General features: G+C 40.4%; 1 protein-coding gene across 2 annotated transcripts in view; it reads right to left on the reverse strand.

Moving 5' to 3' along the window:
• Nucleotides 1–2,651: 2,651 nt before the first annotated feature.
• NRG3 (neuregulin 3) overlaps nucleotides 2,652–16,363 on the reverse strand; it is a 716,420-nt gene continuing 702,708 nt past the window's right edge. For both annotated transcript variants that reach the window (XM_083146311.1, XM_083146310.1), the window contains exon 9: nucleotides 2,652–3,731. In XM_083146311.1, coding sequence (XP_083002437.1) covers nucleotides 3,221–3,731 — 511 coding nt within the window. In that variant the 3' untranslated portion in view covers nucleotides 2,652–3,220. The remainder of the gene's footprint in view (nucleotides 3,732–16,363) is intronic.

Below are 16,363 nucleotides of genomic sequence, written 5' to 3' on the forward strand. Positions count from 1 at the left end.
GAGGAGTCCTTGCTGCTGACAGCTCTGTATAGTTGAACTGTGCTGTGAGATCTGAGCTCAGCTAATTAGTTACACCTGGGTAACTCTCCTGCAGGAGAGTTCAGTGTAAACTGAGCATGCTCAGCCCATTGATTAGTCCACCTGTGGGTTCCCTGTGCTTCCTATAAAGGGCAGCCTCTGGGAGACAGAAGCTGCCAGAGTATAGGTTCACACCAGCTCCAGCGTTCCAGTGCCTTGTACTATTCCAGCCTTCTGATTATTGCATCTGACCTCGGCTTGTCCTGACCATTCTCCTGCCCGATCCTCGTGTACCGTACCCAGTGTTTACCAGTGTATGATTCCGGCTATTCTCCTGACTATTCTCCTGCCTGCTCCTTGTGTACTACATCCGTGACATCCAGTGTATGACCTTGGCTAGTTCTGTTACCATTCTCCTGCCTGCTCCCTGTGTGCTGCATTCCTTGATACCGTATCTGCTCATCTGTTACTGATCCGGCTTGACGACCACGCTCCATATTCCACTAGCTACCACCACTCATACGCGGAACCTGACCAGGGGGCCGCGACCGACGTGTCGGGTGCCGCAGAAGCCCATATCCCGCTTGGAGGGGTCACTGGCAGAAAACCCCCGGCACGGTTAGACTCCGCGCCCCTGTGTCAGGTCTAGCCAATCCCCGAGTGGTAGTGCACCCCAAGTTTGTGACACATCAGTGATCAATGCCAAGCTTGATCAAGTAACAACCAATATGTTTTCAGAGAAATAACATGGCATTGTCTATAACAACCAATCATATCAGTTTTTATTTTCCAATTTGCATTTGAAAATTATATCTGATTTGTCTTTATGGAAAGTACTATTTTTTTTCTCTGATTTCATTTTTAAAAGTATACCTCATTGAGGGCTTACAGTGTATAAATAAATGCAATTTTTTTAAAGCAGGATTCCAGCACTAAAGAAGTATTTATGTGTAAAGGAAAATGTCCCCTCGCATGAGTAAAGGGGCACTACCTATGTGTGGGCATCAATCATAAGTTATGGGCCATTACTTATGTGTAAACGTATATGTTATGAGCATTACTTAGTTGGCTATACTTTTTAAAGGGCATTACTAGCTCAAGTCTTTTGTGGGTGGCTGTGGTAGAGGATGGAGAAGAAGAAAACTGCAGTAGTGCATCAACTTTTTTTCCCCATAGTGTGTCAAGAAACAGAACTCCCTTTCTATTCATGGCATGGTTATGGGCACGGTCATGGGCATGGGCATACCCCCCACCCCAACACCCCCCTCCCACACCCACCCCAGATTAAGGCAAATGCAGGACACCCTAATAGTTTTGTTTGTTTAGTTTTCTTCAGAGGGGGAGCCCTGAGCTCCATAAGGCCTAGAACTGTCCCAGAGCACTAAAACAGTGAGCAGAGACAGTAAAGGCAGCGGCAACCAGGAACACAAATGGCATCTGGTCCTGAAAGAAGACTACTCTGCTTACACAGTTGCAGCAGCTCCTCCTCTCATCAGCAGGCTGAGCCTGCACTGACTGACTCCCTGGAGATTTCTCAGGCTTCAATAACTGCAGAGTCCATGCAGAGGACACAGTTTGTTTGATTAGGTGAGGATGCAAGGTTGTGGTGTAATAATTTTTGACATATGTAAGGAACAGTACTGTGTGGAAAAATGTGTATAAAGGGCACACATTTCTTGCATAATGGGAATACAGTATGAAGCATTGAAATTGGTGTAATTTGAAAAAGAAGCGCTACAGAGAGGTATAATGTAAATAACATAGAAACATAGAATTTGACGGCAGATAAGACCATCTAGTCTGCCCCTTTTTAAAGGCTTTAAATATGGAGCGCTAGGGGTAAAATTATGTGAAAAAGGTGCTATACAGGGTAGTGTAATATGAATGAACACTATGGGGTGCCATAACATGTAAAGGGATACTATTGAGTGGCATAACATGAATAAGATACACTACTTTGAGAGATAATATGAACAAGGGGAACAAATGTGTGATGTAATAAGTTTGCACTACTGTATTGCACAATAATAATTGGGGGTACAATTGTATGACCATGCCTCTTCCCAGAAAGAACACACCCATTTTAGGCCGCACATTGTCCCTATTTTAAAATTGGGTGTGGGCACACCAATTCTATTGCTGACACATGGCACCAAAATTAGGTTTACTATAAGTAATAGGTGTTGCTGACTGCTACGCTCATCTGTGCTACTGGGTGAAAGGTGCTGTGCTTGGGCGATGGATCCTGATTCAAAGGAGGAAATAGCAGAGTTGCTAGGGAGTACCAGTTAAAACCTTGTCTAGGGCATCAAAAATTGGTTATGGCCGCCTCTGATTACACAGATCCCTTAATTATGATTTAGTATTATCAAGCCATGTTCTTAATATTTTTCCTTATAAACACCATATACAGTATGACAAGAATATTGAACAAAATATTAAACAAAGCACAGATGGTGAAACATCTAATAAGATAAAAAAAAAACTTAGACCTCTATAGCTTTTATGCCATGTTGCTTAGGTGATAATTAATACATTTTTATTTTGTCAACAGATGATTGTGTTGAACAAGGAGATCATATCTAGCTCTCAGATGCTCCTGGATTCTGATCATGGTCAACATCAGGCAACTCTTGTGTTAAATAGGCAAGCATGTATTTTGGCACATGTGAATGTTAAGTGTCCAGAATTAAGAAACGTAGAAAATAACACAACAGGAAAACTGAATACACATCATAATTGTTGTCTTTTCATTGGGATAGTTGTGGCATTTTACTTTCAATGTCAACAAAATAATATAACAAAATACAATTATGGTTTGCAAATGGTGATGCTTTTGGCCCTTTAGGTTGAAAGATCATGTTGGTTGTTTAAAACTCTTTTCACCTGGAAGAAATTTGAAAGCATGTTGCAGCATCAAATACCACCAGAAGTCGAAAAGGTTAGAAATCAACGTACAATTCTCTTTAACACATTGATGCGCCCAGTGTACAGTATGCTTTGCCTCTCTTCAAGCTTTTCTTTCCCTTTAAAAAAATATTTTGTTTAGAAAACACTATGATATGAGGGCGATAGACTATTTGGTTTCTTCTATGTAGATGCTTTTAAATTAATGCATATAAATAATTTATTTCCTCTTATATTTTTTTCCCCCACTTGATCCGTTAAGCTAAGCATCAGACAGTAATTTCCATCACCAAGATCACACATGGAGTGTTGAGTCCCTATGAATTTCATTTCTTAAGACAAATTGTGCCTCCGATTCAGTTTTTGCTTTTGGGCTCAGGGGAAGGAAAGCTGTATTTTCACTGGTGCTTTCCTCAGACTGTACATTGGCCATTTCCAAGTCCTCTGACCGTCTTCTTGCATTGGTCAGAATTCGTATCTGCTCTTGTACAGTTTCAAGCAAAATTTTGACTTCCTTTTGCTCTGCTATAAGACAGTTGCTAGGGGCAATGTTCACCTTCACAAGTTCACTGGAATAGGAGTTTTTACATAGTTTGATGCCCGATGTATCGGAAACGCTCTGCATTTGCATGAAGGCATCATCTAGCCCCACAGAGGGTATGATAGGAATGGAGCTAGCCCTCGACATTGAAACACTGGTGCAGTCCTTTTGATCCTTGTTATTAAAGTAGGATTGTGTTTCTTTTGAACGCAGTTGCATATTTATTGAATTATTTTGTGGTTGATTCAAATCAGTGGTGGAACACCTGAGGGGGAAAAAGAAATATATTTAAATTTACATAAACCTAAAACTCAAAATAATCTAAATATGTTACTTTGCTTTTCCAAAACATTACATTTGCTAATATACGGTTCAAAGACAAGAACAATGCAATAACACACAATAGAAAAAAGGGTACTTGTGTACAATCACGGCTCCCACGATGTCCATCGCATGGTAAAAAATCGCATCTCATGCGATTTGATCGCATGCGATTTTTAACAGAAATGCATCCAAATGCATTAAAATTAGTATCAAACATGTTCAATGGCCCGCAAATGTCATTTTTCAGGCTGTACCACCCCCACTATCAACGTGAACCCGAAGCGTGGCGAGCGCAGCGAGCCCACGAGGGGGGCGGTACGTGTCCTACGACCTTTTCATACCCCCAGTATCCACGTCGGCGTGGAGTTGAGAATAGAAAGTGTGGTGAACGCAGCGAGCCACCGAGCCCGAAGCGTGGCGAGCGCAGCGAGCCCCGCGAGGGGACACGTATACCTTCACAGGTATACGCGTCCCCTCGCGGGCTTCACAGGTGTCCGCTGCGCTCGCCACGCTACGGGCTCGGTGGCTCACTGCGCTCGCCACACTTTCTATTCTCAACTCCACGCCAACATGGATAGTGGGGGTATGAAATGGTTGTAGGACGCGTACCGCCACCCCTCGCGGGCTCGCTGCGCTCGCCACGCTTCGGGTTCACGTTGATAGTGGGGGTGGTACAGCAAATCGCATGCAATCGCATGCGATGCGATTGCCTGCGATTTAAAAAATATACATAAAAACGGCAAAAATCGCATGCCATCGCATGCCACTACATATGGCATGTGATGGCATGCGATGGGAGCCGTGAAAGTACACAAGTACCGAAAAAAGTGCTTATGAATTAATAAGTGGCTAATTAAACCTTAAATACAACAAAGGACAAAGGGCTACCAGCACAAACGACTGATGGACAACAAAACATTAATCAAACACTTCTCAAATTGCATGAAATGTTTATGCTTCATATCTGCAGAAGCCACAATATCTGTGTTTATTTATTAGTTATTTATATAGCGCACATATATCCCACATCGCTTTACAGAGAACAGTTGAACATTCACATCCGGCCTTACTCCAGTGGAGCTTACAATCTATATTCCTTACCTACATGTACACACACATTACTTCTAGTGTTAATTTCTCTTGGGAGCCAATTAGCCTACCAGTATATTTTTGGATTATGGGAGGAAATCGGATTACCCGTTGGAAATCCACACAAGCATGGGGAGAATATGCAAAATCCGCACACCCATGACCTCAGTGCTGTGAAGCCATCCATTGGCTACTGTGAATTCTGCAAAAAATGTACTACAGTACTATACATTTCAAACAATAACCAACAGTTTTGTCAGACGAGTGGTAAGAGAATAAGGCAAGGTAGAAATATATTACATTTTAAACACTTCCAGTTTTGGACAGATTTACATAATCAGGGAATTTGCCCATAATGGCGCAAAAAGCACAAAATGATACTAGATATAATGAAAATATAAAATCTTACATATTATTTGCATATTACATATTTTGTGCTCACAATTATTTGTTATCATAATGACTATTTTACTTTTGAAAAATACTAAAAACAGATTCCCATTTGTAATGCAAGTTCGATGAGTTAAAGGGACAGAAAGTGTACATTTGAACTCATTTAGGACCATTTTTCTTATTTGCATATTGAATTTTGGACCAGCTCAGAACTACCAGTCTCAGAATCTCCTCACTATACTGACTAACTGAAGATTTAGATGAGGCTAAACTGAGCAGAAAATAAACAGTAGAAGCAAAAATAATTGTACATTGCACGTGGTGGACCATTGAAATGATGCACTGGCAGCCACTTTTAGCCAACTATAGCTAAAAACTTGAACATACAGTATCTTAAGTTCTGCCAAATTATGGTAACTTTTACATACTGCGATATGATGTGAGACTAGTGAGTTCTCAGCTAGTGCTTTCTGCCTCAAACTTTCTGAATACTGATAACAAAAACAAAACATAGTAAAAAGAGAGAATACCAGTACAGAGTAGAACAGAGTACATACAGATGGGCAGTGGATATGATGCCATTAGTGAGAAGACCGACAGCAGCATCCTGCTGAATAGAAGCCTGAGAGCGCCCCAGGAAATAAATTAACCTTCTCCCTGCCTCCACCCTGCCCCTCCCTTCCCGCAGCCTAACCCTATCCCTCACCCCCAACACAGCCAAACCCTAATCCCTCTTTTTAGTACATAAGCCTAAACCTCCATGCTCCCAACCTAAACTTAACATCCTGTATTTTGACTGCCAGCATCCTGACCCCAGTAATGTTATCCGCATCCACCCACATCATCTCCATTCTTGCATTGTTCATATATTGTCAAAATATCCTCATACAGGTAGAACAAATGTTACAGTATCTGTTTGATATTTGCATTTTAGTGTCATTTGTGTATATTTCCTGAGCTTTTTATACCTTACATTATAAATTTGTTATACTGAATGCAACATAACATATGTATAAAACTAAGCTGAGAGGTTCTCTATACACAGTTTTTGAAACTTTTCATCTATCAATAGCAGTAAAAAAATCATTGAATGACGAAGATCTACAAAGTTTAACAGAGGTCAGATGTTTTAAATTATTCCGTTGTGGGTTTAACTACAGTTTGAATGTAATTTATAATTAGAGGTGAAACGTTTTGAAGGGCTATATAGTTGGAAAGGGATTTACCAATTTTAGACAAACATTCATTCAAATTATTCAAAGACCAATTATTTTGACCTCTATGTGACATTTCTTTTCTCTTTATTGTGTTTTCTGCACTTAAAAATGGCACTTGTATCCATCTAAATCAAAACTGTGACCTTTGTTAATCCACCAACCTTGCACAGGATGTGTTATTTCATAGTATGCGCATCACTAGATAAAGAATGACAGCTACTATAGATATGGAAATAACACATTTATTGTAAAAAGAAAAAAGATTGAAAGCGCTTACAATAAACAGGAAACTGTATTGAGGAAAAACACAAAAATAAGAATGGAAATTAAATATGCGAATAGAGAGCGACAAGGGGGGTAAAATGGATGAGAGAGTGGGTGGTTTATGTGCCTTCTCTTGTATGAAACATACTTATGAAACGCTATCCTTATTGCCCTAAACACATGGCCTTATTGCTTACCATATTTGGTAACAGCCAGCTCAATATACTGCGACAAGAACAGCTGCTATCTAAGTAATGTTCAATCAAAATACCTCCCACTCAATCAAATGTAAACTCTGACTTCTTCATTTTGCAGTCACTCTCTCACACAGCGACGTGACTGGCATAGAAACACGTCGTTTGTTTGTAGCTCTCATTAGATACTGGACTTTCCACTGCTTAATTAGCAGTGTACTAAGTGTTAAACTGTTATTAAGTCTACTCTTTAACCTCAAAGCTGTCAGATCTCATAACAAATAATGAAGCCTGGCAGCTCTGCTATAAAAGCCGAGCTTGTCAGGTGTGATAAGAACAGAAACAGATGGAACACAATCGTACAAGTTGAAATATCTAAGCAATTAAAAATGCCAATCTAGACATTTGGTTCTTTGTTGGATGCACTGCAGACTTTTTATTTTATGATCCCGAACAGGTTTCCATCAGATTCCTGTATGACAAGCTAAAGAGCATACAGAAGATGACATACATATGGTTCTACAGAGGGTATATTTACAAAGCCAAAAAGCATTATTCACTTAACTTCGCACTGCACGATGGATTATAAAAACACTGGGCATTTTATCATTAAATATTAATCATTTTACATTTAATCGGTACAGTGTTATTAATAAAAAGTGAAATGACTATGGGAATTAATGATCAAAATGCTAATTATTAAAATCAACAATTTTGTCGACATTTTTGAAAAAAAAAAAGTTTTCTGATTAAGAGGCCTTTAATATAATTTCCGCTTTAAGAAAAAAACACTGATAAATTTCACAGAAAATTATTGTGTGGTAAATAAGTCCCTCAGTTTACAGAACCAAGGCTATAAAATGTTGCTGAAAGTTTGAAAACATAATAAGATGCACCGTTCTTGACAAGAACTATTTGTAAGCTTCCGAGCAGGTCCTTTCTACCGTTTTGACTGTCTATTACTACCCAGTAAATGGATTTCAGATTATAAATTAATTTAATGGGGATATATAAATCAATATTACTTTTATTATAATAATTAAATTAAATTGTAAGGAAAATACCAGAGGGAGCCCTGAGTTTTCAGGTGGCATTATTAAGGGCTTCCTTATGCCCCCCTTCAACCTTCTTTGATAGGCAGAACAGAAAAGAACATGAAGTCAGCACTTGTGATCCTTGTGCTAAATAGACCACAGACTCATGGGTCCTCAAACTGTGGCCCTCCAGATGTTGTGAAACTACAAATCCCAGCATGCCTTGCCACAGTTTTGCTATAAGGGAGTGTTAAAACTGTGGCAAGGCATGCTGGGATTTGTAGTTTCACATCTGGAGGGCCGCAGTTTGAGGACCCATGCACAGACTGATCATTAAAGAAAAACAAAGTTAAAAGAGAAAATAATAATAAACGAAAACTTACCTGCAGCCAGGGAACTTAATAGTACTGTAACTAAACCTGAAGAGTTACAACATTCTACAATGTATACAATTGCACTACTTATTGCAGACCTGTGGGTGTAAGTGTGTTAGTGTTTGTGTGCATACAGATCATGCAAGATTAAACAAGCATCATTTTGATATAACCTAAAATATGCAAAGGCCATTAAGAAAGACAATTAAGGTTTAAAAAAGATGATAAATTTCTATAAAACATGACAATTTTGAATGTTTGAAAACTTGGGTTGGACACAATGTGATAGCCTGGGAATATTTGAACCCCGAATTCCACTAATCTATCCCACTGATATGTCTGTACAATTATCCAAATGTAATCAGTTGATAACTAAAACCAGGAATGGCCAAACTGGTCCACAAGATCTACCAACAGTTCACATTTTCCAGACCATATAGCTGGTGCACAGGTGTAGTCATTACAAGTGGCGGCTCCGACCTCATTACTGCGCATGCAGCCAGCTTCTATAGGCTGTAAGTCCTTTCTTCAGAGCCTCAGACCCTTCAGGGAATATAAAGAAGAGGAGAGGAGCGGAAAACAGTGTTCAATAGCAGAGATGGGCATTATGAGTATCTGGTCATGCCCTTCAGCCTAAGCAATGCCCCAGCAGTCTACCTGGATTATTTTCTTATCCTTTCCCAGAATCTTCAGTTCCACCGAGGTCATGTCAAAGAGGTGTTGTCTCACCTTCAGAAAAACAAGTTACAGTATATGCTGAAATATCTAAATGTACCTTTGAAGTCCCATCTATACCCTTTCTTAATAAACTCTTTATATTGGAGATCAATGCTTCTAATGTAGGCATGGGGGGTGGTTCTCTCACAAGCTGCTGAAGATGGGAAAATGCATCCCTGTGGGTTCATTTCCCATCATTTCCATCCAGAAGAAAATAATTATTCAATCGGGGACCGAGAGATTCTAGCTATAAATTTGGCTCTAGATGAGTGAAGATACCTCCTGGAGGGAGCCAAGCATTCTATGAAAATTTCCCAAAAATCTCTTGTATATCCAGTCCACTCAGTGTTTGAACCCCCAAAAGTCTTATTGGTCCTTATTCTTCTCCAGGTTCGATTTTAAGATCCTATTTCGCCCTGGTTCCCAGAATGCCAAAGCAGACGCCTTGTCTCATTCCATGGACGAGGATGCCATAGTTCCCAAGTCTTTTCCTATTGTGAATCCCACAGCCTTTGCCTCAACCATCCTGTCACCTTTGCCACCCTGGGATAAGACCTTTGTACCTCCAGAATTCCATCCCAAGTTGCTTTCATAGTGGACCAATTTTCAAAAATGGCCCACTTCATTCCATTGAAGGGTCTGCCTTCATCCCCCAAGCTAGCGCAGTTATTTGTACAAAATATCTTCAAGTTGCATGGTCTTCCGATACAGATTTTGTCCGGTTCGTCACCAGATTCTGAAGAGCACTTTGTAAAGTTTTAAAAGCGGAGCTAAAATTCTCATCAGCAAACCAGCCACAGTCAGATGTACAAATGGAGAGGGTTCACCAGGACCTCCAGAACTTTCTCCACCTGTTCCTGTCATCCTCCCAGTATGATTGGGTTGGCCTGCTGCCCTGGGCAGAATTTGCTCATAATTTCAGGAACCACACATCTACTGGTCACACTCCATTCTTTATGGTATATGGACAACATCAGCGTCCTCCTGTCTGAAACAAACTCCCACCATTGGAAGTAGCCGCTGCCTTCAGTCATTTCTCCCAAGTCTGGAAGAACAGGTTTCCTTAAAAAAAGCATCCAAGAGGTAGAAATTATTTGCAGATCGTAAGAGGCGAGCAGTACCTGAGTTCAAACCAGGTGACAAAGTCTGGCTGTCCACCCAGAATCTGAGGTTGCTCATTCCTTCTATGAAGTTTGCACCCTGATTCATTAGACCATTCTCAGTGACACAGAAAATCAATTCTGTATCCTACAAGCTCAAATTACCTCACTAAGGATTTCCATCTCCTTTCATATCTTTTTATTGTGACCTTCAATATTGAATTGATTCCAGGCATCCTCTCCTGTGCAAAGTTCACATACACTGTGGGGTGGAGTTTGAGGTTAACAAAGTTCTAGCTGCTCAACAAAGGGACAGCTGCATCAAGTATCTCATAGACTGGAAGGGATATGGTCCAGAGGAGAGAAGTTGGGTCAATGATTGTGATGTACACGACTCTCGCTTATTTGCTCAGTTCCATCAGGGAAATCTGGCCAATCCTAAAAGGTGTTTGGGGTGCGTCCACGGCCACATCCCTTATCTGTGCACTGGTGCATCCTGTGACGCAAGTCTCTGTTCCGTTCTGTCCCCAGTAATTCTCTGTGGCGTGATGTGCATGACGATTCCCTGGGGCCTAGTCAGCAGCCCACACTGGATGGGCACCGCCATGACACTTGCAGTCACATGAAGCATTCCTCCTATGAATTCCATTTGTCCTTGTTAATCTGACCTGTGCACTTAATCTTGTGATCAAAGTATGCACAGGTACTTCCTGTGGTTAATCGATGCCACGACTTGCAGCTGATTACAGACAGGCAGGGGGATTATAGGTTTGGCCTCTGGCAATTCCTTCTTGCCTTGAAAAACTTGTCTGATCCCTGAGTACTCCCCAGAAATCAGAGTTCTAGCCTTTAGGTTTCCTGTTCCAGAGTTAACTGTGAAGTGAACCTGCAATCTGCCGCTGCTGTTGCTGCTGCTGCTAATACAGCGCCCTGGTTAACCATTCATCTGCCAGGTTACCTTCCAGCTAATAACATCTATAGCTTCCAGGAGAAGCTATGAGAGAGTTATGAGCTTTCCAGCTTCCATCAGCAGAGATCCCTATTGGCTTCCAAAACTGTCTACCATCATCGACTCCCTAGTTGACACAGGGTGTTGATTACTCTCAAGTCTACATAGTCTGTTCATGGCTCCCAGGGCGTTCCCATCTCAACTCCAAGATCATCGATGTCAATCTCGGTTCCCAGGCCACTGACATCCGTCTCCGGCTCCCAGGCCATCAAAATCCCTCTCCGACTCCCAGGCCATCAATATCCCTCTTCAGCTCCCAGGCCATCGACAAGCATCTCCTGATCCCAGGTCATCAACATCTCTCTCCAGCTCCCAAGCCAATGCAGTCCACGACTGCCAGGCCGAAACCGTCAACAGTTCCCAAGACTACTCAGTCCAAGGCTTCCAAGTCAAGAGTAAACCACAGTCTCAAGTTTACCAGCACTCCGCCATCGCTATCCATCCCTCAGTGATTGGCCAGTTAGGTGTGGGAACTCTGTCAGTGGGCCGTCACCTGTCCACGGGATGAAGCAAAGTCCAAACCTCATTGGGGTGGTCCCTGGTGAAAACTGTCGGTGGAGTTAGACTCCCATCTTAACTTCTCCCATCTTTTATCCATCGTAATGACCTGTAATTTTTAACATACTGTATGTAGGAAATAAAATCTTTTTTTACACAATCATTTTTATTTGAATTTATATAACATATGTGAGCGACGCTGGCATTTTTAGCAGATATTTTGCTAATCTCTACCAGAGATATTGGCACTAAAAGGGATCAATTGAATTTAAGTTGTAACTGTTCTGTCTTTTTTTGGTGTTTCCTTTTTTTTATACCAGTCTCTTTCATTACTTTTTGTGATTTATGTTTAAAAATAGATCATGATTTTTGTCTTGGTCTCTTTTATTCAATGTGATCGGCTCAATATTTTTTTTCTCTAAACAACGTTATAGACACTGAGATGTTAATATGCTTCCATTCTAGTAACTGGAAAGTTCACCTAAGCAAGAAATGTAGGCAGGGATCATGTAGCGAGCTAGTGGGTATCCACACAAATATTTAATTTGAAGACAATTCTGCAGTCAGAGACTGAAAATAATGTTTCTCTATAGGCAATTAAATGGAAATGCCGAACATGACTGTTCCATATTTATGGAGTATATATATTCTCCCCATGCATGTGTGGGTTTCCTCTGGGTTCTTCCACTTTAAAATATCTGGACAAAAAGTATTTTACAGAAAGGGGTTGACAGTAATACTACAGTCTGCTAATTTTTGGTTTCTACCTGCACACTGAGTGAGAATTGGCTAGCTGCAAAGCACTATGGGATCTGACTAGAACCCCATAAATTAGATACATACACAAGTAAAACTTAGATTAGTGCTGCGCTTAGTCTTGATAGCTTCGGTGTTTCGTAGTGTTGATTTTTTTAAATTTTAAATCAAGTTTACTAAAAAATTTTATTGGCATTTACAAAAAAAGTAATACTACAGCAAAAAAAAGTAATACTACAGCACTAACCTCTTCAAATCAGTGAATAAATCACTACTGTTTCTGCACTTTTTTATGCCCACGTCTAAATAAGAAGAAGTTTTGAAACAGCCGTTCAAGTGAAATAAGTCAAACTGGTTTATAGTGGCTCTTGTATGACTAACATATAACTAATCAAAAATTATATGTAACCATGGCATATCCAGAGGGTTTTACTGGCTTTATAACAGAACTTGTGATTTAACAATCTTTCAGATTCATCAGGAATTACTTTTTTATCACTTATTCTATAAACAAAAGAATTGATATTCTTTTTCATTACAAATTTACATTCCTTTTTATAGCATAGTAAAATATATGTTGTTTTATTTTTATTGCATCTTGTGGATACATAGTGCCTGAATATGCAATGCCGATGTTCATTGAGCTTAGAAATATTTTGTTTCTTCCCTAAAAACTCACTGTTTGTAGGCAAACAGGTATCTGAAATGGACAGTAAGGTACAGGGTATCAGAAAAGTTTTTAGTTCCTGGTCGGTGAATGAGCGGTGGATAGTTAGATGCACAACAATTGTCCCTTTATGAGCATGTGATAGAGTGTTGTGGACGTGTTGCTGTACAGGTTGCAAACCCAGACCTTGGGCCCGATTCAGACCGTTTTCCTAGATGTTTGGGGTTAATGCATGCAAACCACTGGAGTAAACAGCTTCAGCAAGTTTCACATTCGCCGGCCGTTCGCTCCAGAGGGGGCTGGTGCAGGTGTTTTATGGGTGTCCCCATAAACATTTTGGGCATTACCCTGGGAATGCAAGCATGTCATTGCCTGCTCGGGTGGACGACTGATGTCACATGACCTCAACACCTGCCCCCTTTTTTGGCCTTCTCCAACAGTAATAAAAGTCAGTTATTGATACACGTATTACCTATGACTCCTGAATGGGCAATTTTTGGTATAACACCACAAAGAACTCATGTACCCTAGGAAGTGTGTAAGCTGCTCATATTAATATCTGCAGCAGAAAAAAAAATGTACAGTATCCTTCAATTATGGATCCAACTCACAGCCCCCCCTTATTATTATTTTTTTACTAAATTGTTTAGATTAGATTTAAATTGTCTATATTTTTAGAATGAAGTGGCTTGAGGCCTCAATGCAAAAAGAAAATTTTACTGACAAGCTTTTCGAGACATGGGAGAGTTATATAGAAACTGTGACAGAATCCAAGAGTAGATATGGAAGTGTTTTAAGTACTCATTGTGGCATGAAGTGCAAATGTGTGCCCCCCCCCGTTTTGCTTGCCATTACATGACCTGTGGTCAAATCATCTTTCCTGATGCCATATTCTTTGGTTAAGAGTGGATGTCATATTTAGGCGCAGATCCCAGTATATAGCTCGGTTTTCGCCAATGTTTTTATATTCAATATTTAGATTGTATGCAGGAAAAATATTTTTAAAAAGTCAGTTCGGGATAACTTTTATTACTGCAAAAGAGAGAAATCATTAGTGTTCCTCGGCGGGGGGCGCATTCAGTGGGGGAACGGGCGGCGCTTACCTAAAAAGGTCTGAATCAGATCCTTTATTTGCTCATATTGGAGTCAATACTGTATTGGAGAATATGAGGCAAAATACAGTACAGAAGTGTACAAGTCATATTCAGCCTCATAGGGCGAGATGTACTGTAATAAGCCCTGAAAAGTGATAAAATGGAGAGTAATAAACCACCAACCAATCAACTCCCACCTGCCATTTTTCAAACACCTCCTATGACATGGCTGGTACGATCTGACTGGTTGGTTATCACTCTCTCTTTTATCACTTTTCAAGCTTAGTACATCTGGCCCATAATGAGAAAAAAAGTTGTACTGTATATACTGTAGGCAAACTACTGTAACACTGATTATTTAGAGCAAACTATATGAAATACATTTGTTATATAAATAAAAATTAAATATGTTGTGTAAAAAAGATTATTTTTCCTATATAAGGTAACATCACAGGTCATTATGATGAATACAAATTTTTGTTTGCCAATTTTCACATCTATATCAACACATTACCTTGGCACTCAAAGGGTTAAACTTGGTTAACGGCCAGGTGCACACTAGGGTATTCTTGGCACGATATGTCATTTATTCAGACCTTATCGTTGCTGTGCTAACGCGCACAATGGTCGATTATCGATATACGGCACATACAGTACGTTTAGGCCGATCAGAGCATTGGGCAGTTAGAGAGAGGAGAATGTTATTGACTCACTGCCTGATGTGCTGCTGAGCTGCACTGTACTGCTTTACAGAGACGGCCAGCAATAGTGAGAGGAAAGGAAAAGTGTCCCTGCAGCGACCTCCCACTCCCTGGTCCAGGCTACAAATAGTAGTTAATTCGGTAGTTTTAAAAGGGGAGTGTTGCCACGACTTCTTGGATTTGGTTATACCCCCAGTACCAAAATCCATCAGAGCTCTTGTTCGTTCTGAATGGAAGAAATACTGTACCTACATAACAACTTTCGCTCCTCCTATCCCGCCTACCCTACCCCTCCATCCGTTCCCATCCATTCCTACTTATCCTATTGTTTTTCGTTCGTCCAACCCACCTCCTTTTAGTATGTTAACTCTTATGAGTAGGGCCCTCCTTCCTCACATACTCATCCTACCTCTTTACCTCAACAGCGCTACTGCCCTGTTCTTCCCTTCCTCTACTTCATCTTCAGTCTCCTTGACAATTTCGACACCTACTTCAGAACTGATGCTGATTTTAGTTCTACCAGCTATACCCCTATTTATGCTGTATTTTATCAACACACCCTGTACGTTACCTTGTAAAGGCCACAAACTAGATCCTACATGCTAGTTGTGTAACCTTCATTACATGCACATTGGCAGTATGAATGGGGAGTCCCTGAGCACCCATACACATTACAATACAAGGGGAGCTACATGTGTATAAGCTTAGGGTACCTGGGACCTTTAATCAGGCCCTACTCATATTACCCAAGTAATCGTGGCTCATTTGCCATCACTAATGTGCAATCTGTACACACACACACAAGATACACAGTACTGCATGGTGCACATGCTCCTACAAATGAGTGGCATATGAGTGTCACATGCGGCAGTCAGGATGAAGAAGGACACATCTGTATAAAGATTTTCAAAGCTTTTTGTAGCCGTCTACAGTTTCTCAAGAGTCTGTCTGTGCCTTTAATTTTCTATCCTCTCTGGGTTATTAATTATAATGACTTTTGTAGTATTCTCTTTGCAGGGTATGCATCCTTTCTGTATTCACCAGTAGTAATCTGCAGCTGTAACTTTGTATTCATGTCTTAACAGTCCTGTTTCCATGGAGATTACTGTGATTTTACCAGATTTGTGTTAGGCTTTCACTGCAGGATAAGGCTAGTAGAGAAGATTGACATTAAAAAGGAAATGCTTTCTTTCATCTGTATAGGCATTATTATTATATGTATATATATATATATATATATATATATATATATTCCTTGAGGCGGCACTCTGTAAGCAAAGTTCATCAAAACAAGCTATTAGATTTAAGTAAGGCTGGTGCCCTCCGTACATGCAGGTGTGGATACACTGCTGGTATATATCTCCTGGCGGCGGCACTCAGATCAAAAAGACGACACCAGAGGCTGATGTGTTTAGCCAAAGTTTAAAGGCTGTCCGGCCTTTTTATCAAGGTGCAAAGGAGATATA

This window comes from Crinia signifera, chromosome 6 (assembly GCF_055691185.1).
Source record: "Crinia signifera chromosome 6, ASM5569118v1, whole genome shotgun sequence".
Classification (NCBI taxonomy): domain Eukaryota; kingdom Metazoa; phylum Chordata; class Amphibia; order Anura; family Myobatrachidae; genus Crinia; species Crinia signifera.